The sequence below is a fragment of the Taudactylus pleione genome, unplaced genomic scaffold, assembly GCF_031769625.1.
Source record: "Taudactylus pleione unplaced genomic scaffold, aTauple2 ptg000457l, whole genome shotgun sequence".
Taxonomy (NCBI): domain Eukaryota; kingdom Metazoa; phylum Chordata; class Amphibia; order Anura; family Myobatrachidae; genus Taudactylus; species Taudactylus pleione.
Genome location: NW_028284859.1, coordinates 3550194 through 3574622, shown reverse-complemented (window position 1 = coordinate 3574622; position 24429 = coordinate 3550194). Strand labels below are relative to the sequence as shown.

At 46.7% G+C, this 24429-nt stretch overlaps 1 protein-coding gene across 5 annotated transcripts in view; it reads left to right on the top strand.

Moving 5' to 3' along the window:
• The first annotated feature begins 5994 nt into the window (after positions 1 to 5994).
• TEX12 (testis expressed 12) overlaps positions 5995 to 24429 on the top strand; it is a 56429-nt gene continuing 37994 nt past the window's right edge. The window contains exons 1-3 of one of the 5 annotated variants that reach the window (XM_088448536.1): positions 5995 to 6167; positions 10634 to 10731; positions 24164 to 24229. In XM_088448536.1, coding sequence (XP_088304662.1) covers positions 10675 to 10731; positions 24164 to 24229 — 123 coding nt within the window. In that variant the 5' untranslated portion in view covers positions 5995 to 6167; positions 10634 to 10674. The other 4 variants (XM_088448534.1, XM_088448535.1, XM_088448538.1 and 1 more) reach the window with 4 other exon arrangements.

The window sequence follows — 24429 nt, the reverse complement described above, 5'->3', positions numbered from 1 at the left end:
ACAGGTAGTGTTTATGTTACTGGCTAGTTGATATGTAATGAATACACTGATAATAAATATATGGATTTTTTGTTCATAAAGAATGGTATAAGATTATTCGAGTTCTGCGTCTTTAGTGAGCGTGTACATTTGTTATATGGTGGGACTTATGAGTTAAATGGATAACCGTTTGCAACTGCACCTTAGGGCAGTGGTTCCCACACTGCATTCTCGCTCCCAGACAGTGTTCTTCTTTGTCATGGCATTCTGTTGTGCAAGAGCTGAAATATTGTACGAGGAAGCCAAACCATTTGCCAGCATGACTTCGACTGAAAGCAACATACGGCATTTGCAAATAGTGGGCACCTTTTCTGCAAGGTGAACAAAGCATGGAAGAACTCTTTTTGACCACAACACATACGATGGGGGGGGAAATTTACAGTTTGATGCAAAAGCATTTGTGCTGCAAAAATATACATCTGCCGTAAATACATTTGAACTGTGTGGGTCTGACAGATCTCTGCCAGGCGCAACGGCAAGATTTTTCATACCTTGCACAGATGTAAATTAAAGCATTTTTCGTATGTCGTACCTATTCCACACATATAAAAAACTTTTGTCCTCATCTATAAGTCACTACCATAGTGCACAAGGCATTTTTAAAATACAGATATAGAGTTTTGGTTTCAATTGTTCTGGCATAGTCATCAAAATGCTTAAAAATCCCTTAACGTCACATGTATTTGTTTTTCAGTCAAATTAATGATGAAATCTGTCACGCATACAATTTGTACTCCACATTTTGTTCTAATCACGTCATGTTGAGACCTGTAAAATGCTTGCACCATATCTTAACAGGCATTTTAAAGCTAAGTTCAATATTTAGGAACTTCCTTAAGAATGAAATTATTTGTGTGATGAAACATTATTCTCGGATTTGCAAGCTCAGTATTGTTTTTCAGGATGTGTCCTTCTCACAATTTCCAAGGTCTGTTAACCAAATGCATAGCTAGGGTTGTTCCACTCTCCTGCTATGCATATGGTGTAATGTGCTTGAGGTCATGCAACAGTTTAGGCATGTAAAAAAAAATTGTTACAATTAAGAAAATAAATTTGGACCAGAGCCTAGGGATATTATACACATAACATCAAAATGTTTATTTTCTGTGGCTTAATGCAATTCTTGCACATTTACCATTAACATATTTTACAAGTGAATCTATATGATGTTGATACTGTTACAATACAAGGAATTAACCAGCAAAGACTCTTGTACCAAACCTATACTTTTATTGAGCTAGTTCAAATCTTACCAACTGCCCCGAAAATTGTGGTTATGGGAACATAGGGCCTGACTCAGACCCGTTCGCTAGGCTGTGCTCCCACGTAGCCTGCCGATGTTTGCAATCTGCGCATAAGACGCAGTGCTCGTGCTCGAACTAGTCCATGCGATCGTGAAGCGTTCGAACCCTGTACATAGACGCTCCGCTAGAATGAGTGACAGGACGAGCCGTTTGTGGGTGGTGACAGGGGGTGGTTGATGGAAACGGGGATGTGGTGGTGCAAATGCAAGCGTGTCTGTGCGTCTTAACGCCATTTCAGGGGTGTGCATAATTAGGACGCAGCGTCAGCATACACGTGAAATAGCTGAATTACACACCGCAGCACTCGCAGTGCTTGCAGTCGGGTATGGTCAACCACAAGTGCTGCGTATGGGTCCGATGTTACTCGATGTTAGATTGTTTCATACATTTCCTGGAGATGACGTGTAGTTACTAAGAGAAAGTGGGCGTCTAGCGACAGGCTTTTGCAAAAGACATAGTTATACAATAACATTGTCTTTTACAGTCGAACTACAGGTCCCAGCAAGCCTCTCCCACATGCTGGTACTTGGAGAACCACAAGTACCAGCATGTGGAGCATTAAGGGCCGCTGGTACCTCTAGTTCACCTGTAAAAGACATGTTAAAGTAAAGACAACACTCACACAACGTGAAAGTATAAGTTTTGTACATTCACACATACACTCCTACAATACCTGGGCAGGTCTTCTTGTCCAAGTAGGCATCCAGCGTCTTAAAACAGAAACGAGGAGCCTGAACCACAAACTTAGTACCGTCCTCTAAGGACGGTACTTCCCAAATGAAGGGCCCAGCCGCAACATTTGTCTTAGAAGTGCCGGGGCTGAGCGTTCATTGGCTGAGAGGGGATCGGTATGAATGACCACCGGACCTATGTCCGGCGGTTCAAATCCCGATGCCGGAAGACCGGCAGAAGTGAAGATCCCGACAGGTAAGTAAACTAACTAGCCTCCCCCCCTAGTGCCTAACCCCCCGTCCCCGCAGGTTACACCTAACCCTCCCGTGGGGTGCCTAACTCTAATCTCCCCCCCTGGGGGTGCCTAACCCTAACCCCCCCTTCCCCTAGCCTCATCCTAACCCCCCCCGGGAGCCACTAAAAGTGCGGCTGTCCGCGCCCGCCGCCGGCTTACCTTCGCTAGGTATGCCGGGCGTCGGGCTCCCGGCATAGGGATAATGATAGGCGTCGGGATACTGGCACCGGCAGCCCGACAGCCATGATGTTCCATGATGTCAACCCATTTTTTGGAAGGCATCCAAATCCTCAAGACTTGAAGGAAACAAGGATGAAGTAAGAACAATGGCCCAGCAGGACTGTAAACTCTAGATAAACCTGACATCCAGTTACACTCTCTTCTGGTCTCCAGGCATAGCCTTTTATCCTGACTCTGTATTCATGGTTTCTGGGTACATAGAGGAAACAAACTGTATTGGCGATCCAATTGACAGTCTTTATCTCCTGGCGGGCTGGACATGTACTGGCAGCTGTGCATCTCACTCCTGATGTTGTTATTGCTTCCACTGAGTCTGGAGATACTGCAACAGACTTGCACTAGATTTGCTTAAGCAAGTTTGGATTTGCATCTCTCTGGTGGTGCTCCAGAGTCTTGTTTTATTTTACTGTTCATCTACTTCAGATGCAGAGTGCTTTGCAACACTGCACAGAGATGCATGAATTGAAGATTAGAATCCTGAAGCAAGCATTCCACTATGAAATTTGTCAGCTAATTTGCCAGGAGCACCAATTTTATCTGGGAGCCTAAAAGCTCTGCACATTTGAGCTTTGATTCTAGCCCCAAAGAGTACAGGGGGTTCATGGCCCTGAATCACTTGTAGTTTGAACTACAAGCAGCATTATTCTCCATAGAGCAGACCTAAGTAGGATCTCACTGCTAACTGGTTAGGTTTTGGCCAGGGCCACACTACAAAAGAGGGATGATCCACCGATGGGTAACAGCATGGAGTTTTTGACCACAATGAAGCTGATTTCTGACTCTCCAGGTCACACTACCAATACTTGACAAAGACTGGCCTGGATAAAGCAGGTTAGTCACTCAGTTACACAGTATGTGATTTTGGACTCTTGCTGCAGAGAAAAGGTGGAACAATGAGTTACTGCTCATCTTCTTTTAGAATTGATTGGCAGGTTCCATTGAAGATAAGCTCCAATGCCAGGAGCATCCCACATCCCTTGAGTGACTCATCACCATCTGCAATTATCTCAAAACCCATACTCCTTGAGCATCAGCAGACAGAAATGGCTACTTACCATCTCCTGTTAGCTCACCAGCCATGAATGAGCCATTCCATGTTGCTGAGCTCTTCAAGGAGACTATTTGCAGCTATTTTTTGGAGGGTGAAAACTTATCGTCAAGCGACAGACTGAGTTATTGTAGCAATATAACTACTGGAATAAAGAGTGCTCTGAGTGATCAGAGCCTTTAGGAAAAGCCTTTTGATCACTTCAATAGGAGGTAAATCTTATGAGCACTGGGGACATTTTTCCTTCACATGCTTTTCTGCAATGTAATCTGTCAATCACCCTCTCATGTAAAGGCCGGTACACACTAGACGATGTCTAGTGTGTACCGACCTCGTAAGCAACTGGACCCGGCGCGATGCCGGCAGCGACAAAGCGACGGCCATGCTGCATTTGGCAGCATGGCACTCGCTAACGATGTCGCCAGCCGTCGCTGGGAGCGCGCATCGTCAGCGATATAGCGTACAAACTAGACGATGTGCCCGATATGTCGTCTGATCGGACGACATATCGTTTAGTGTGTACCCGGCTTAAGCCTACATAGTAGAAAAGGATTTTGTAGCTGTATGCAATTTCATAGATTTATATTTCACCAGTGAAAAGAAACCACCACCAGGTTTGAAGATTAGGCTAATGGCCATAGAAGCAGTGGATTGACAACCCATAACATATCAGGAATTTACAAGACTGAGTGCTGATGTTACCACAAACTATATTACCTGGTGCACCGCTAGCACAACATCGCTCCTCCCCACATAATTTTCAGGCTCCTTTGTAGCCACAGAGGAACAGCCATCCAGCATAATCAGCAAGCATGGCCCCTCAGGATTTAACATAGAATTTGACGACAGATAAGAACCACTTGGCCCATCTAGTCTACCCCATTTTTAAACATATTGTTACCTCAACCCTTATTGATCCTTACGTCTTCTGAAGGATATCCTTATGTCTATCCCATGCATGTTTAAATTGCTCTCCTGTCTTAGCCTCTACCACATCTGATGGGAGGCTATTCCACTTGTCCACTACCCTTTCTGTTAAGTAATTTTTCCTCAAATTTCCCCTGAACCTACCATCCTCCTGTTTCAGAACATATCATCTTGTTCTAATACTTCTCTTTCTTTGAAGAATGTCTCCTTCCTTTACCTTGTTAAAGCCCTTTATATATTTGAACATTTCTATCATGCCCCCCCTTTCCCTTCTCTGCTCCAAACTATACATATTAAAATCTTTTAGTCTTTCCTGGTACATACCTCCCACCTGACTCTCTCCAGGAGGGACACAATGCTCTGGTCCTGGACTTCCCTGGTAATTTATGATTGGTGGAGGCTCCAGAGGTGGGGCTGCAGCACAGTCCAAAATTCAAATTGGGGAGTCACACCAACTGCCAGTGAGTCCCAGCCAGTGATGTTTGGCAGCGTGTGAGATGACAGTTGGTGTGACTCCCCTTTTTGAACTGCGCTGCAGCCCAATCTCTTACCAGGGAAGTCCAGGACCAGAGCATTGTGTCCCTCCTGGAGAGGGTCATGTTGGGAGGTATGCTGGTACGTTTTGTGGTGTAGACCTTGTACCATTTTAATTGCCCTTCTTTGTACAGTCTCTAATGTATTAATTTGAAGTTGCTGAGGCTGTCATGCTTCGTAGTGCAGCACTCCCAGTTGACTAAAGCTCCCAGCATGCAGTGCACCACGGCACTATTTTATTATTTAAATAGGAGTCACTTTTTATTTTTGAAATGAGGCACTAGTTTATTATAAAAAAAATGGTTATACCTGTAACGGCAATAAATATTATCAAAAGAATAAAGTGGGCACTATTTCCTTTATTATTATTCTGGTAACAAACCAGGGGTACCAAGAAGGGCCCAATGCTAATGAGGGCAGGTTGGCTCTAGGCTTCCTTTACTACCCATTCATATAGTAAAGGAAGGGGGGTCAGGGAGCACACAAACTATTATTTTTTATATTAAGAATACGCCACAATAACACAGGTTTGCGCTAAGTTTCCAGTTTTCGAGGTTTCACCCTCCAGCAATTTAGAGCACAGAATTGCTGTAAATTTGCCGACCAAATCAGTGCATCATTACATTCCTATTTGTTCAGCTATATCATAATTCAGTCCCCTAAAATACAGATTTCTAATTTGCTCTTTTCCTGTCTTGTAACATCCTCGGACCTCTCTCATATCAGACGCTGACCAGGTATCCCCCAGGTTAGTGAAGAAACCATTTTTACAATGACATTTTGTTATATAATTAACACAGTACATGACTAGCACACATAATATTAATTCTGTAAATGACATTGCCATGTGTACAGAATAAGTGAGTGTAGAGCCCGGAGCTCTCAGCAGCATAGGCGCAGTCACGTGGTGCTGTTCCCGCTCAGTCAGCAGCAACCACAGGAATCCGTGCTCCTTTCGCCCGCCAAAGGCAGGGAGGTCACGTGTCTCCTCCCCCGCGTCATCCGGGCACCTGTCTCCCCTCACAGCTGCCGCCTGCTGTGGCATTAGTGCGCTAGGTCCCGCTACACTTTCGCACCCCTCCCCCACGTCCGTTCCTCGTTATATCCGGTAAGCCGGATGCGGGGCGTTATACAGAGCTGATTATGTTTATACATAGCTGTTTCATGCATGTCTGGTAAGCAGCAGAAATAAGCAGCCTGCGGCTCTCCAGCTGTGGTGAAATCACAGCTCCCAGCATGCTGGTATTTGTAGTTCCTCAATCACTGGAAAGTCAAGATTTTGCCAAAGTCTGATACAGTGCTAGGCCAGTGGTTCCTAATCATTGTTGTATCACGGTACCCTAGAGAATGAGCATTTTTATTTATTTTATTTTTTATTTTATTTATTTTTCCAATGACAAAAGTTTCTTGTTGAGAAATTCAGCAAAATATATTAAATTAAATAAATTATGCTCACCTGTTCAGTCGTGTGGTGGAGGACAGCGTTGTGCTTTTGTCTGGCCACATATTGTATGCTTGGCAAATATTGACCATAAACAATTTGATTTGGTTCTGGCCCACCAACCCGTGGAACCCCCGCTAATGACCCACGGCACCCAGTTTGGGAACCACTGTGCTAGGCTATTATTTGTCACATGACCTGGACAGTTACAGGATCTTCCATTCAGAAGTGGGCCATATTCGTTTACAGGTGAAAAGTCTGTCGCCGTCATCAAAGCCTTTGATGGGGATAAAGTATTGGGCACGTGCCCGAGTATCCCCGTATTCAATTAGGAATCAGCGAAAACAGGACTCGGCGGAAAGGTAAGTAGCGAAAAGTCCTGTCACTTTTGGGGAAATCAGCCTGTCACCCCCCAAAAGATGGTCTGACATGGGGATTCACTATGGTTACCCCAGAATTGCCGTGCTGAAGGTATTTGTGGTTTCGAAATGGTCTATACAGGTGTTTTTTGGCGCCTTTGAAATAGTGGCAAAGAATAGCATTTAGCTTAATTTAAAAAAAAAATAACTAGTCCCATAAAATTTGGGGTACATGAAAATTGGGGCAAACATATTTTTAAGTCCCTAAAATGAACTTTCAAAAATCACCTGCCGCAACCAACTGCAACCAAAAAACACCTGCCGCATACTTGGGGACCAACCCCTCCCTCAACTTTTTTTTCCACCACCAAAACAAAACCACTCTTTTTTGGGTGTCCTATTGCACTTTTTACATTTTTTTGACACAGATTACTTTTAGGGGACATTCCAAGGGGTGCAGGGTACTTTTTTAAGTGCACCCCAAAACTCCAATTCTGCACTATTTAACGCCACCTATTGTATGGTGAAAAGTTTCCCCGGTTTTTAACAGACTTTTTGCACCTGCGAAAAGTCTTTGAAATTGAATATGGGGAAGAGTGAAAATGATGTATTATCGCCAATAACGGGTTTTCGCAGCCTAATTGAATATGGCCCATTGTCACGCTCGTATTACAGTATGTACCATTGGGGTAAATTCTATTTAAAGCAAAGTGATATCGCCCATTTACTGTTGTGACATTTACTGACACAATAGGCCTGTCGTTTTGAATTAAAATGGAGTATTCAGTTTTTGTCCATGGCTGATAGTAACAGGCGCCGATGGAGCAATTCATTGTTGTTCCGATTGGGCGTGAATGCCGTGGACGCACACATTGCTGCTTGCTTATAACAGTAATGCAACACTTACCTGCCTTATGTCTTCAGAAAAACTTTTCACCCTGCCAGATACCAGCTCTGACTCATTCAACAAAAAAGTTACCTAAACCCTTCACTCAGTAGGACAGCTGCTATCTCTGCAACATGAGAAGCACAAAATCTCAAAAATACATACATAAATACGCTGGATATCCAACTTATTTTTTAAATGGCAGATTTTTGCCTTAGGGGTATGAAACGTCAGACAAATGAGCCAGTGGTGGAATCCATATGGCATTTAATTTTAAACAGTAGAGATATTTTACTGCTGGAGAAACCCCATTTATTTCACTACTAGAGACTATGGGGGTGATTCAGCAAGGATCGCAATTGTAGGCAGCTTTGCAATTACGTCCTTGCTATTCAAATGCAGAAGGAGGTGTATGACACTCCCTGCTGCGTCTGTGAACCCAACACTGCGACGGAGGTCGCAGGCTGGGATCACCATTGCGTCCATCAGTGGTCGATGGTCACGATAGTGGACGGCGCCGGGCCAGCAGACAGCTGAGTAAGCCTCAACTTACTCAGGTTGGCCTGCTTGCGAGCCCAAGACTGAATCGTTATGTAATGCCGGATCAAATACCGATAGCGGCGGGTCGGAATCCCGACAACAGGAGGTATGTACCCTAACCCTCCCCTCTCCCCCCTAACCCTCCCTTAGGGGTGCCTAACCTCCCCCCATTAGTGCCTAAACCTAACCCCACCTCCCCCGCACCCTAAACCTAACCCTGCCGGGGGAGTGCATAACCCTAAGTCCCCCTGGGGGTCCTTAAACCTAACCCTCCCGCGGCTAGACGATAAGACACCAGGCTTACCTTCGTTCGGTGTGCTGGGTGTCGGATTCCGTAGTGGGGCTAGTGATAGGCGTCGGGATTTCGACACCTATCTTTGGCCCTCATTCAGAGCCGGACGCTATTTGCGGTCGTTCGTTTAAAAACAAGGGGTGGCTATTCAAATGATCCGTACGCACATTGCAGTCTGTTCACACCTCTAAGTCTGAACGAACGAGCAAAACATACGCTCGTTTATTTGTTAAAAACGCCCCCTGGCCGCACGCATCCTACGTCATGTCCGCTATTTATTAGATTAATCGAGTACATCGACCAGCGTATGAACTGCTCGCTATTCTTGTGGTTGGTGTTTGTTACCACAAATTTGCGTGCAGTTCTGGCTATAAAATAACCCAGTGACGTGGTCAATGACGCTGCTGTTTTAAATATACACACCCATAAAACGCCCGTTTTGACCTTTAAGCACGCCTGCGTTCGGATCTCCACTCCCCATTTTCAAGCACCTTCCCCTGTTACCACCCACATACGCCTCATTCTGTCACTCAAAATAGCAAGCACTCGCTATATAGCGTACAAAGGATTTTCGGCCGCACTGACTGGTTCGCGCATGCGTACTAAAAAGCGTACGCATGCGCAGATGTGCAAACATCGCTCGGAACGAGCGTACTGCCGCTAACGAGCGGCTCTGAATGAGGGCCTTTATTCCCATGTCGGGATGTCAGTGTCAGGATATCGCCGGTATCCTGACAGCATCCCGCCCAAGACACGGTGTCGGTCGACACAGTCCCTAGGTTTGCCACTCCTGGAAAACGGAGTGGAAACGCCCCCGTTTCCAGGATAGCAGGCCATGCCCGCATGCCCCTCAAATGCCTGTGAATTAGGCAGAGACGTAGAAGGGTCTGCGTGCGACTACACACTCGCAGAATGGGTTCTGCGCATGCACAGATTCCTGATAGTCGGGAATCTGCGATCAGCAGTGCACTTGTGTGCATTGCTGAATCAGGCCCCATATCTAGCAAAATAAAGGCGTTTCATAATAGAAACTATTAGAGGATTGTACAGCAGTGCGTGATAATTTGTATCATTATGGCCACACCCCCACTGCGCAGTGCTGTGATTCACACCATTAGGGAGGGAGAGAAGGGGCCATGATAACATGATTGAAAGCAAATCGCGTCATCACAGCCCTTTCCAATTCGTCCTCTCCTGGGGGTCCAGGAGAACTCCCCAAATGTAAAGAATATTTTGGACATTCTAAGAGAATGTGCAAGTAGGCATAGAGTTCATAACACCGTAATCTACTTTTTGTTTCCTGAACTCCATCCATATCCTCTTCTGCATGTCGAACTGCTTCTCTGTCATCTCCACTTGGATGGTTAAAAACTACCTAAAGCTTCATAACCAATGTCACATCACCTTTTCCCTTTTCTCACACAGTTTAAACTTCACCCTATTCCCTATGCATGCTGCCCACTGCCTAATATTGGGTACATACTTTCCGATATATTGGCCGTTCAATTGAATGTCCAGTATATCATGGGTGCATTGGCGGGTGTGTACCAGCGATATGTCTGTGAACGGCATCGTGCTGTGTGTACAGGCGGTCAGCCGACCGCCCGTACACTTGCTGCAGAGGCTGCTGGTGACTGACATCACAACTGAGCGGGCATGTAAATGCCTGCTTAGTTGTGACGTTAACCACGACACTTCGGGCCAACGATTGGTAGGATGGCAGATCGCCCCGACGGCCGATCCATCGTCCTAGTGTGCACCCAGCTTAGGGATCATCAGTGACACAACTTCTTTCCCACATCTAGAGGGAGATGTTGAAGAAGTGTTAGTTATTTTTTCAGTAACTGCTCAAGTTATGTGTTTGTCTAACAGGGAGAATATTTACCAGGGAAGTGATAATAAAGAGGCACCGTGTGCCAAAGTTTAGTTAATATATGGTACCTTTTGATTTTACCTGCTCAGGCTGGTGCTGCAGCAGCTCCGTCCATTGGTCCCTGCCTGTATGTCTGTGCAGTGCTCATGTTGCATTTGAATAAAGTTTTTTTGTTTGTTATAGTTACAGCATACATCTACAACATCTCAGGAGTTAAAGGACGCATGCGTAGACTGTCGGTCAAAGCAGCTGAAAGTGGCAGAGTACATTTCGCCGGAGAGGTGAGTTATCACTCTCCCTCTTAGACATATATTCTTTCATACATCCAGGTGGTATTTGGCTCTGCTTCACCTCGATAATGGGCAAAACAGGGCTATGCATTTAAAGATCTTTAGCCACATGACATACATCTACCTAATAGTCCCTTGTTCAATCCTGCCATTTCCACTTTTGCAACATTGCCAATATACACCCTTTCTTTCCTTGGATGCCACCAGACAAACACCTTCCACCCTAATTACTGCAATCTTTTTTCTTGCCTGTCTGGTCCATTGCAATCTCCACTGTCTGTTAATTCTGTGCAGAATACAATTCAAATCGCTTACCATAACCTATTTAAGCCCTCTACAAGGTCTTCCCTCGTTCCCCTGACCTTGTCAAGAAATAGTCTCCTACTCTATTCTGCCAAAGACCATCATCTTTACTTCCCTCTTGCCACCACCTCACACTCCCGCCTTGCAAGACTGCCTGCACTGTTTTACATTTACCTACCCTGCCCCATCCTACTGTATGTCGACTTCCTCCTTACCCTTTACTTGTCCCAACTATTAATTTCCCACCGTCTCTTTTTTCCCATCACATATCCTCATGGAAAGAATGAGTTATACTCTGCTTTGTGTTTTCTGATGTAATTGCTATTTTCTCGTGTCTTATCTTCTAAAAATAATGCAATAATGAATCAGCGCTGTATAAGACTGGCAGAAATCTACAATTAGTAAACAAAAAAAAATAAATTTAATTATGAAAACATTTTACATAATTGCATATATATACGCTCGCACAGAGGATTCACTCGCAACATGAGTGACATGTAGTAAGCATTTGGGAATGGTAACGGGGGGGTGGCTAAGAAACCACAGGCGTGTCTGGCCATTAAAACGCTGTTTCAGGGGCGTGCATAAATTAGCCATTGCGTTCTCCTTCGCAGCATTAGAGCTCTCAGTGTGTCAGGAGCGATGCAGTTTTTGAGACAGGTAAGTCTTCGCTCAGAAGCTGCGTTGCTGCCCAATCTGCGATGTTCCCGAGGTGTACGCTGATGCATGTCGTTGGGTGGAAATGAGAAGGCAGCAGTGGGCGTCTCTATGCTCGGGTAAGCTTTGAAAGACCTTAGTATATTTTCGCAATTGCGATTCTTAATAGATCACAGTTGCGATTGCATCAGCGTAAATCTCGGAATCAGGCCCATAGTGCTAAAAGAACCAGATCTCTTTTAAGTATGGATATAGAAGATAGATTTTCTCATACAGAAAGGAATTTCTCATGCAATAGATAGAATGTTTAATCTGCCTATAGACATAATTTTTTAACCTATAGGATAAAGAGTTATAGGCAGAATCAAAAAACTTGTCCGGGTTAATCTCCTTTAATACCAGTAGAGAGCACAATGGCGCAGTATGCAGGTATATGGCCACATTCTATCAAAGACCAATAGGTTTAAGACATCATGCAAGATGCACTTCACTTTGTACAATACAGTACTCCATGAAACTCAGCAGATCTATAGGCATTGTATATGGGCTGCCCATGGGGGGGGGGGGGGGTGCGGGGGTGCATGTCTGGGGTTCCAGCAATTAGGGGCCACCTGCTCAGCCCAAATACACGGACGCCACCTCTCTGACCGCTATCTATTTATAGCATAGTCCTTGCTGCAAATACTGCGCTGAGGCTTCATCAACTGTGTTGACATAAAACAGTCATTGGCAGTTGCTTCATGTGTGAGCTGCAAACTGGGATGGTAATGGTGATCGGAGCTTAACAGTGCCTATGATATAGATAAAGCTAAGGTTTTCCATCAATGGTTACCATTGATATGTCCATCGGTGACGATGGTACAAAAATCATCTATGGCGAACCATCAATGGTTTGCACCCCTCGATGGCCACCGCTGCTGAGAGCACGGCCAATCAAAGATGGGGGTCAAGCACCTTTAGTGGCCGCCAGGGACGGGGCTAAGCTATATCCCGTCAAGAGAAAAAAAAAACCATCGGCACCCACTTGACCATCGATGGCGGAGAACCATTGGCTCTCTGCCATCGATGGCAAAACCATCGGCCATCAACAGTTAATCATTGATGATTGCTAAGTATCGATGGTCGATGGCCATCCCTAGATACATCTACTTTCTGTATTAGACTGTGTAATGTGCAGACACCCTGCCTCACTGAGATGTATGTGTGTGGTACAAACAGGCTTGTCAGTACTGGGTATATCTCAACCTGCTGAAGAAGTGGGACTAGGATTGCTACATAAACTTAATTCGATTAATTAGATATAGAATGATTACATTTTTCAAGCTCTTCTCTCAAGAAAAGATGGGCCTTTGATGAGAACATTTTGTGACAAAACACTGAAAATGTTGTCAAGGGGGGATTTACATGCCCCAGTTTATATGTTCTGTTCAGAAGAGAACTCCAGCCTTCGGCTAATGCGGTGCTGCAGGGAAGGAGCTGGGCGCCCTTTGGTAATAACATCTCAGCGGGCGTCCGGCTTAGAGCCTCCCTGCGGCACAGCCGGGGGGTAATGGACGGACAGCCGGGCATGCACAGAATGATTCATATGCATGCCTGGCTGTCCGTCCATTACCCCCAGGAATTTCATATTTACCCCATGTGGGGTATTTTACCCCTGTTCCCCGACCACTGGTATAAAGGAATAAAGTCAGAGACGGTTATTCTGCCTGTGTTATGATGAAATTTACACTCTAAACCGCATTACCACTCTCCTGGACTGCTTACTTTAACCACTTAACTGACTAATTCTTTTTCCAAAAAACGCTCCAAAATTGTCGGTTTCTTTTATGATTGAATTAGGTCAAGAACATAATTTTAAACTTATCCATCACTATTTTATATTAAAAAAATATTTTTTTAAAAGACGGTATACCATAAAAATAGCAATTTGTATGTTAAACTGCAGTGATGGCCATTGACAGCTGTACCATCGATGGTTCAACCATCGTTAGAAGCCATCGATTGTTTAACGATTGGTCGAGGAAATCTGTGTAGACCACAACTGCCGATGTTTCAGAAACATCGATTGAGGGTTGCCATCGACGGTGTAACATTGATGGCCACCAGCAATGGCAGACCACTTGTTTTACGTCAGACCATCAATGGTTTACAAACCATCGATGATCGGCTGCCATTCCAAATTAGAGGCTCTGCGATATCTATCGAATATATATATATATATATATATATATATATATACACACACACACACGTGTGTAGCAGATATATCAAGATAAAATATAAATCAAAAAGTCACAATGTTAAAACAAATATAGAACAAAAATTATAGCAACACCTGTCACTCATAATATTCAGTGTAACATCTGTAATGTGGTTAATTTGGACCTAAGTTATTGGTAATTAGGACTCTGTCAGGGTTCAGCCTAGGAACAGCCATCTGTCGGGTGTGTGTGGTGGGGATCGAAGTACCCATCATGGGTGCCGCCATGACTGTTCCTCGCATGTGACAAGTACCCTTGACCCAATGGTAGCATGGTGTGGGTCAGCTGACGCTGGCCACCAATGACCTGTTACCTTAGGGTATAAAGGTAGTCTCCAGACAGAAGGAAGTTGCCTGAGCAATGTTGTCGTTTTCCAGTGTTTGTTGATGCTACTTTGTTCCAGGTCTGTCCTTGTGTTACTCCTGTGATTACCAGTGCCAACTCTGTGCTCCAGTGTGTTCAGAATATCTCTCCTGTGCTTGCTACAATTACCAAATCATTGTGCTACAGTGTGTTCAGAATATCTCTCCTGTGCTTGCAGCGATTACCAAAGCATTGTGCTACAGTGTGTTCAGAATATCTCTCCTGTGCTTGGAGCAATTGCCATTCCCCGATGTTAAAGCGCGCCCTCTGACATATCATCTGTGTGACGAACACTTGCACCCTCATTGTGCCACCGTGCATCCGGAAACACTCTTTAGTGTACTTTGCACGTACCAATCCTCAGTGCCATTGTGTTTCTGAGATCCTCAGGTGTATACATTAGAGGCTTTACTGGGGTATAGCATAAGCCTTGTAAATAATATCCTCTAGGGCCACGTTAGCAAGGTTCTCTATTCCCATGAGTACCAGTTACCTGATCAAAGGACCATGACCTGCCAGCTGGGTGCAGCTAAACCCATATCCTGCTTGGAAGGGTCACTGGTGAACACCTCCCGGCTGGTTAGACTCTGGACATTTGGTCAGGTCTCGCCAACAACTGGTATTCGTGGACGAGGAGACCTAGTTTGCAGGCCCCACATCTCAGATTTCCTCCTTTGCCCAGATCCTAGCTTGCACCCTTCAGTGGGGAATTCCATACAGCTTGTCATGACAGACATGTTCTAAAGTATATTCTGGGACATAGAAACCCCTCCAAGGAATAGTGGGCCTGATTCAGACCCGCTCACAAGCGGGTTGATGGTGGGCCAGTGTGCACGCGTGAGCCCCGGAGCGAGCACAAAAAGCACTCACTCCGGCGCTCGCCATCAAAAGGGGCGGCTGTCGATGTTGATTGACAGCTCGACCCGTTTGGAAGGCGGGGAAGGGAGGTGGCTGGGCAAACGGAGGCGTTCCTGCAGGAGCGCCTGCCGTTTGTGGGCCGCCCTACTGACATCACTCGTGATGTCAGTAGGTCGACTTCCTGCTCTGTTAGAGCAGGAAGTTCACTGGGGCTTGCGGCCACGGGACCCTACCGTAAGGGTCTCATCGCAAGCCAGATGGTCGCGATGGTCTTGACCATTGCGACCATCACCTGGCCGCTTGCATAAGCTGTGGGTGGACATCCACAGCTATGCGAGCCGCCAGGAGGCCGCAACTTAAAAAAAAAGCGCCCACCCTGATTCAGAGCGAGCGCTCGCTTTTTGCGAGCGGCTCTGAATCAGGCCCAGTGTCCACAATAAGGTACCAAATATTAAACTCTTAGGTAAAAGTAGGATGACGCTTGATGTTTTGAAATGTTATATGGACTGCTCCAAGCTGTCCTTAATTAGGTAGTCATATATAAGATCTGCATTGCAGATAAATGCAGACTCACTATACTTGCTGAGCAGAGTTCAGACCAGAATATATACAGTATGTCAGTCGGTGCTGAACCCATTAGCCGCGATAAAACAACAAGTTCCGGTAGGTTGGTAACTACTCACCGCCACTATGGAGCTGTGGAGCACTGCGCTCAATACACAGTCAAACCAAATCTTATGCAGTTTAAAGGCGGGACTGCCTTTAATATGCCGCTAATAGAGGTTAGCAGACGGCACTTCTCAGGTGGCTTGTTCATCGCTAGTGAGCTGCAGCCAATGTGCGGTTGTCCTGGACTTCAAATGATGGTGCATGTAGAAAGCCCAGAAGAATAAGTACAGCTGAGTGTCAAGCAGGTAACAGGTGTTGAGATCCTTAACCTTGACGCGTTTCTTCGGGTTAAATGGCTTCCGGTTTCATCAGATGGAATAACACTCTCCTTTGTTCTCTTTTGTTTAGAAGATCCTTCCCAAGTGATACTGTTCCTGTTCTTATTTTCTACCTACCGTGTATTTTATACCTTTTTTTTTGTACCTCCTCCTGTGTAAGAGTTTCCCTTCTCTGCACTTGCCATAACCATCCCTAAGACAGATCATCCATGAGGCATAGCCAGATTAAGGTGTACTGCGCATGTGCAGCCCTCCGTCTACGTGTTCGCTCGCAGTGTGATTGACAGGCTGCGGCGTTTGGGAGGCCATGCGGGGGCATTCCCTGAAAATGTTCCCGTGTCGCCCCCATTTCCTGGGAGGGGTGAGGCCAGGGTCTGCGTGGGTGCACACAAACCTCCTGGCCTTGCAAGCTGCCAGGACCCGGCCAGGCTGTAGTAAGCTTTAAGGAGTATGGGCCTGATTCAACTTGGATAGCTGTCTTGCTAAACATTACGGTTGTGTACGGTAAAGTGGGCATCCTTATGTAGTGCGGCGGCATAGAGATCGCAATGACATAGCATAGTATCGCAGGTGAACTGCATGCGTAATTGCAGCTGCGATCACAATAGTGATCCTTGCTGAATCAGGCCCTATGTGCGGAGATCTGACGGCATTTGAATAGGTCTGAAATATGATGGGACCCAGAAACAGAAGTAGGGCAGGACCCCATATTTTTGAATTGATTGTGACCCATCAGTGCAATCACTCTATGGGGGTCATTCAGACCTGCTCATGAGCGGCAGTACGCTCGCAAGTGGGTCGATGTTCCCCCATTGCGCATGCGTACGACGGAGGGAGCTCCGTCGTGCGCATGCGCGAGACCCGGCGAGCGACGGGCTCTCCATCGCTCCGGGTCTCGCACCAAAGGGGGAGTGCTGTCGATGTTGATTGACAGCACGCCCCCTTTGGTGGGCATGCCGGGGGCGTGCCTGCCAGACGGAGGCGTTCCCATGGGAACGCCTACCGTCTGAAGCCGGCTCCACTGACATCACTAGTGATGTCAGTGGGAGTGATTTTTGCTCTGATTGAGCCAAAATCACTCCTGGGCTTGCGGCAGCGAGACCCTACCGCAGGGTCTCCGTCGCAAGCCCGATGGTCGCGATGGTCAAGACCATAGAGATCGCAATGACATAGCATAGTATAGCAGGTGAACTGCATGCATAATTGCAGCTGCGATCACAATAGTGATCCTTGCTGAATCAGGCCCTATGTGCGGAGATCTGACGGCATTTGAATAGGTCTGAAATATGATGGGACCCAAAAACACTTGCTCGAGAACCTACTTGCTAAAGTCGAGAAACAAAAACAAGATCAAGCTCAGATTATGCAGTGTCTGCAGACCTTAATGCAACAAGTCAGTACCGCTCAGCCGGCACCTGTATAATGAGCCCCACCTCCTACGGTGACTGTACAAGCTGCAAGTGCTTCTGCACCATTACGCATTCCGAATCCCACGAAGTATGATAGGGACCCAAAGGACTGTGGAGGTTTCCTGAACCAGTGCTCAATTCAATTTGAGGTTCAAGCAGCAAATTTCCTGTCAGAAAGTGGCTTAGGTGATCTCGCTGCTGTCCGGTCAGGCTTTGGCTTGGGCCTCTCCATTATGGGAGAGAAATGATCCTCTGATTAATAATAGCGCAGAGTTCCTGAAGGTTTTCCGGAGGGATCGGCTATTCTACAGCTGAGACAAGGCAATCAATCTGCATGACAGTATGCGGTGTAGTTCCAAACCTTTGCTTCAGAATTGGGATGGAACAACGAAGCCTTAGTTGCCGCATTCATGCCGGGCCTGTCCGAACAGATCAAAGATGTGCTCGTATCCGGGTGGATCTTCGCCATAGAGAGAGAGCAAGAGAAAAGGAACAGTCTTGTCGGTTCACCTTTAAGCTTGCTCCACGTTTCACGGCACCAGAGGAACCTCCAGAAGAGCCCATGCAGGTTGGGAAATCTCGCCTTCCTGTCAAATTCTGTTGTGGGGTCCTCGATGCCATGGTTCCTGTTTGTCATCCGTCATACCTCCCCAGCGAGCCATTCGGAGTTCAGTCATCTCTCCGGAAGTTCAGCTTCCAGCTTTATACCGGTCTTTCCGAGATGTCTTTAGTAAGAAAGCAGCTGAGACACTTCCTGCTCATAGAGATTGGGATTGCGCTATTGATCTATTACCTGGAAAAGAGCCACCTCGGGGGAGAACTTTTCCTCTTTCACTTCTCGATTCCAAATCAGTGTCTGAGTATATTCAGGAGAACCTGGAACGCGGGTTCATCAGGGAGTCCAAATCACCCGGGGGTGCCGGTCTGTTCTTTGTCAAAAAGAAGGATGGAGGTCTGAGACCATGCATTGATTACCGGGGCCTGAATGCTATTACCATCAAAGACCGGTTTCCATTACCTCTGATATCTGAACTTTTCGTCCGAATTAAGGCAGCCAAGATTTTTCCAAGCTAGAGCTACGCGGGGCCTATAATTTCATCAGGATTTGGGCTGGAGATGAGTGGAAGACAGCCTTCAATACTCATGATGGTCACTTCGAGTACCTAGTCATGTCTTTTGGGTTAAGCAACGCTCCAGCTGTCTTCCAAAAATATATGAATCACATCTTCAGGGACTTGCTCTATAAATACGTGGTGGTATATTTAGATGACATCCTAATATTCTCAGAGGATGTAACAAGTCATCGCTTGCATGTGTGCGAAGTGCTGACACGACTTCGGGCCAACCAGCTATTTTGCAAGCTTGAAAAATGTTCCTTTGAGCAAAAAGCTAACGTTTCTGGGATACATTATTTCTGGTTCCTGTCTGCAGATGGATCCGGCAAAAACTAGCTGCCAGTACTAATTGGCCTCGCCCTGTTGGGTTGAAAGCAATACAACACTTAATGGGTTGAAAGCAATACAACACTTAATGGGATTCTGCAATTTTTATCGCCAGTTCATCAAGAACTACTCCATCATAGCAGCTCCAATCACTGCGCTCACCAAAAAAGGACAAGATACTCGGAGATGGTCTCCTGCAGCTGAAGAGGTCTTTGATCTTTTAATACAGTGCTTTATGTCAGCTCCTATTCTAAGACAACCTGACTGCGATCTGCCTTCTTGAAGGTGGGAGTTGGGGCGGTACTGTCGCAGAAGGATGAGTGGAGCAAGTGGTACTCCTCTGGGTTCTTTCCCGTAAGTTTTTTGCTCCAGAAAATAAATATTCAGTTGGGGATAAGGAGTTACTAGCCATTAAGTTGACATTGCAAGAGTGGAGATATCTGCTGGAGGGGGCAAAATTTCCGGTGAAATTTTACACGGATCATAAGAACCTCGCTTATCTCAAAACTGCTCATTGCCTGAATTATCTCCAGTCCAGGTGGTCGCTGTTTTTTTTACCGTTTTTAACCTGGTTATTACGTATCGTCCAGGTTGCAAGAATGTAAAAGCTGACTTCCTGTCTCGAGCATTCAATTTTGCCCAGGAAGATAAAGTAAAGGAAGACAAACTGTCACAATCACGGGATTTAGAGGCTGTGTTTCCGGACTGGGCCTTGGACCTGTATTACTTGGCGCAGATGCTCACTGGAGGAGACTTGGCTTGATAAAGTTCTTCCGCATGAGAGGGTGCAGCGAACTGATAAGGAGTTTGAGTAATGCAGAAGTAGCGTGGTTGCTTGGAAGCCACTTGAAACGACTGGATAGCCTTGAGTGGACGTTGGTAGCTGGGTGACTACGTGGAGCGGCTGGATAGCCGTGGGTAGATGTTAGTAGCTGGGTGGCTACGTGGAGTGGCTGGATAGCCGTGTGAAGACGTTGCTAACTGGGTGGCTACGTAGAGCGGCTGGATAGCCGTGTGAAGACGTTGGTAACTGGGTGGCTACGTAGAGTGGCTGGATAGCTGTGTGAAGACGTTGGTAGCTGGGTGGCTACGTGGAGTGGCTGGATAGCCATGTGAAGACGTTGGTAGCTGGGTGGCTACGTGGAGCGGCTGGATAGCCGTGGGTAGACGTTGGTAGCTGGGTGGCTATGTGGAGCGGCTGGGTAGCCGTGTGGAGACGTTGGTAGCTGGGAAGCTACGTGGAGCGGCTGGGTAGCCGTGTGGAGACGTTGGTAGCTGGGAAGCTACGTGGAGCGGCTGGGTAGCCGTGTGGAGACGTTGGTAGCTGGGAAGCTACGTGGAGCGGCTTGGGAAGCCGGAAGGTGAACACTGAACTAGATAGCAGAAAACACCTTTGGAGCACAGTGGGAAGGCTCACTTAGTAGACTAAGAAACTAGTTGCACTGGCAACTTGTGTCAGCATTGGGGATCCTTTTATAGTGGACGCTGAGAGCTGACAGGCTGAGAGAGAAGGAGAAGATTCCTCATTGGTGGAAGTGGAGTCACATGGTCAATCCAAGATGGCCGTGCCCATGGACCGGAGGACAGCGCTTCTTGGAAGTAGCCAGCGGGGACCAGCGATCAGCAGGAACCGACGTGGAAGCAGCACAGCAGCGGGACCCTCCAGAGGACAACAGCAGAGGCCGCCCTGAGAGAGGAGGAAGCAGCGTACGGCTCGGGAGCCGGAAGACAGCGCGGGTCAGCGTCCGCAAAAGTAAGCGACGGGGTCTGATTCTGGGGTCTCCAGAGCGGCGTGTGACACAAACCAATTTTAAATCTTGGATGCTTTGTTGCAGTTACTAAGGTCAAGATCCCACCAGGGAAAACATTTGTAGCCCCCGAACTCCGATTTAAGTTACTTCAATGGGCCATTCTTTACGTTTTTCAGGTCATGCGGAAGTGGGGAGAAATTCGGAACTGATCCTCAGGAGTTATTGGTGGTAAATGTACGTCGTGATGTCAAGGACTTTGTGGCAGCTTGTACCATCTGTGCTCAGCATAAACTGCCTCCTCAACTTCCTGCGGGGCCTTTATGTCCACTTTCACTACCTGATCGTCCTTGGTCTCATGTATCCATGGAATTTATAACAGACCTACCTTCCTGCCAGGGAATCTGGGTAGTGGTGTACAGGTTCTCCAAGTTCGTTCACTTTGTCCCATTAAAAGGGTTACCGTCGGCTCCAAGGTTGGCTGAGGCATTTATAAAGGAAATCTTCAAGCTACATGGGTTTCCCAAAGACATAGTTTCAGACCGTGGTGTACAATTTACTTCCAGGTTCTGGAGGGCGTTATGTAAATGCTTTTAATATTAAGTTTTTCATCTGCATACCATCCTCAGGGTAATGGTCAAACGGAGCGCGTAAATAAAGATTTATAGAAGTTCATTTGGATATATGTCTCAGCTAATCAAGACGATTGGGTTTTCTTGTTGCCATGGGCTGAATTTGCTCACAATAATTTGTACCATGAGTCATTGGGGTACTCTCCATACTTCATTCAGTATGGGCTACATCCTGTGATACCAGAAGTACCAGCTCTTCAGTCAGTTTCTCTCCCAGCTGTTGGTGGCACAGCGAGTCGGTTCTTCAGGATTTGGTGGGAGGTGAAAAAGAACTTGTGTAAAGCCTCTTCCAGGTATAAGCGGGTGGCGGACAGGAAAAGAAGGAAGGGTCCTGTGCTGAACCCCGGTGATAAAGTCTGGTTATCCACTAAGCAAAGGTTCCCACCATAAAGTTTGCTCCCAGATTCATTGGCCCATTCCAGATTCTTTAGGTCATCAATATGGTGGCTGTTCGCTTAAAACTTCCAGGTACTCTTAGGGTTCCCAACGTATTCTCTTCTAAAACCATTGGTGCTTAATCGATATTCGAGACAATGCAACCCCCTACTGCAATTCCAGTGGACCATCAAGAGGAGTATGAGATTAAACAGATTTTAGATTCCAGAATGTCTCGAGGTTCAGTTAAATTTCTGGTGGATAGGAGGAACGTTGTTGGGTTAAGGCCTCGGATATTAATGCACTTCAACTCCTTCGAAGGTTCCATCAGAAGTTTCCTAACAGGCCATTTGTGGGGTGTTCGGTGCCCACCCCTAGAAGGGAGGGTAATGTCACAGCGCTGCCGAATCCAGGTCTCTCTTACCTGGTCCGGCGATGTTGGGGTCCGGGCTGGCATGGGACAGCGGGCGGGAGATCCCCGGCGTCCACTGTTAGCTGTTCTCCTCCTCTCCCGGTGACTGTGTGCAGGCGGCCGCTGCTTTCATAGGAGTGCGCGCGCCGCTCTGCATAAGATTTAAAGGGGCAGGCGCAAGAATAGGGAATATTGATTAGGGCTGGGTTTGAACTGTGTCCTATAAAAGGAAGTTCCTAGGAGCACTCCAATGCCAGAGTATAGGCTCCATTACCATACTCCAGCGTTCCTGTGCATATCCTGACTATTGGTTCTGACCTTGACTTGTTCGTGACTCTGATTTTGCCTGACCCCTGGTTCTGCGTTGATATCTTGTTCTGACCTCGGCTATTCCCTGTGACCTGTTTACATCTGCTCCCTGGTACCTTCTCATCTGTTTGGTTCTGATCCGGCTTGTCGACTACGCTAAAGTCTCCTGCATTGCAACCAAGTTCGCCAGCTCCTGTATAGGAAATCCTAACCTGAGGGCCGCGACCTGTGTGTCGGACGCAGCCAAGTCCATACCTTCTTGCGAGGGTCCCTGGTGAAAACCGCCGGCACATTAGACTCCGCGCCTCAGGAATAGGTCTAGCCAATTCCCTGAATACGGGTAGGATCCACAATCCGTCTGAGAGTTTGTGACAGTCTTTTGCTCTTATAAGAGCAAAAGCGGATCTTTTATTTCTGTGCCTTTTATTCCATGGCGTATCTATAATGGGTGCAGGGCGTGTGGTGTACATGTTTTGTGCATGCGCAGTAGGGAAAATTACCAGGATAATGGCTGCCGTGCTATTTCCCCAGTGAACTGCCATTGCACAGTAGACTCTGGCACAGCGTTAGTGTCTACTAGTGCCCCGAGTTTATTGCTGCACTGCCGGCCACCAGTTAGAAAGGAGGGGACCATGGACGGAGACAGCATATGTACCCTCTCCTCTCTTAATACGCTCCTGCTTTTATTACATATCAAGTTGTTCTGCAGATGGAATAGTAATGTTTAAAATATTTGTACAGATGTGTCACATTGCGAGTAAGACACATTTTCAGCCTAAAAGATGCTCGGCACATGCAGAGTTGCACAGGACCTGGTGTTCCGAGAGGGACTGTTTGGTATGACTGCAGCAATAGTGTATGAGGACACATCTGTAGCTTGCTCGTATAAATGCAGTTTTATAGTTTGCTCATGCTGTGACCGGCACTGTAGCTGCTCTCTGATTCTACCTTACCGCAGCAATGTAAGTTCCACAGGTTCAGCCCCCAGATGCTCAGTGTTGCTTGCTGCTAGAATTGTGAGCATCAGGTGTACTATACTCTTGTGCTGGTGATCGGACAGAGGAATAGGTGGAGTGATGCAGACATCCGTGTGTTTGTGCAATAATGTATTTTGTCCATAATAAGACTTAGGACCTCATTCAGACCCGGTCGCAAGCGCTGCGTGCTCGCAACTGGGTCGATGTTTTGGTCCTGCGCACGCGCAGCGGCTGCACTGTGCGTGCGCAAGCCCCGGAGCGAGAGAGAAACTCTCTTGCTCCGGAGCTCACTATAAAAGGGCCGGCTGTCGATGTTGATCGACAGCTCGGCCCGTTTTGTAGGCGGGGCGGGGGGTGGCTACACAAACGGAGGCGTTCCCAAGCGAACGCCTGCCTTTTTTTGGGCGGCCGCACTGACAGCAGTGATGTCAGTGGGGAGCTTCCTGCTCGATCAGAGCAGGAAGCTCCCTGGGGCTTGCGGTTGCCGAGACCCAACCTTAGGGTCTCGTCGCAAGCCCCGATGGTCTTGACCATCAACCTGGTTGGTCACTAAGCTGTGGGTGGTAACCCACAGCTTAGCTAGCGACCAGGAGGCCGCACTAAAAAATAGAAGCGGCCGCCATCATTCAGAACGAGTGCTCACTTCTTGCGACCGCCTCTGAATGAGGGCATTTGTCTCGGATGCTTACAGAAGGTGCCTGATTTTCCGGTTTTCTTTTTTTTCTTTTAGGTGATAATGGCAAACGTTGCACTAAAATATGAAAGCAAAGGTTTAAAACGCAAGAAAGACATTGAGGTGAGTATCTTTCTCTATTTGTTATTTACTGTAAGTTTCTATGGTCTGGTTAGGAGAACAGATTAATGATTGTTTAGAATACGATCACCGAAAGCCTTTTGTTTAATAGACACGAAAGATTTGGTAATAAACGTCTAATAAAAAAAATGCATACTAACTTATTGCCTTGGCTTTGTGTAATAATGTGCATGATTTCTGCC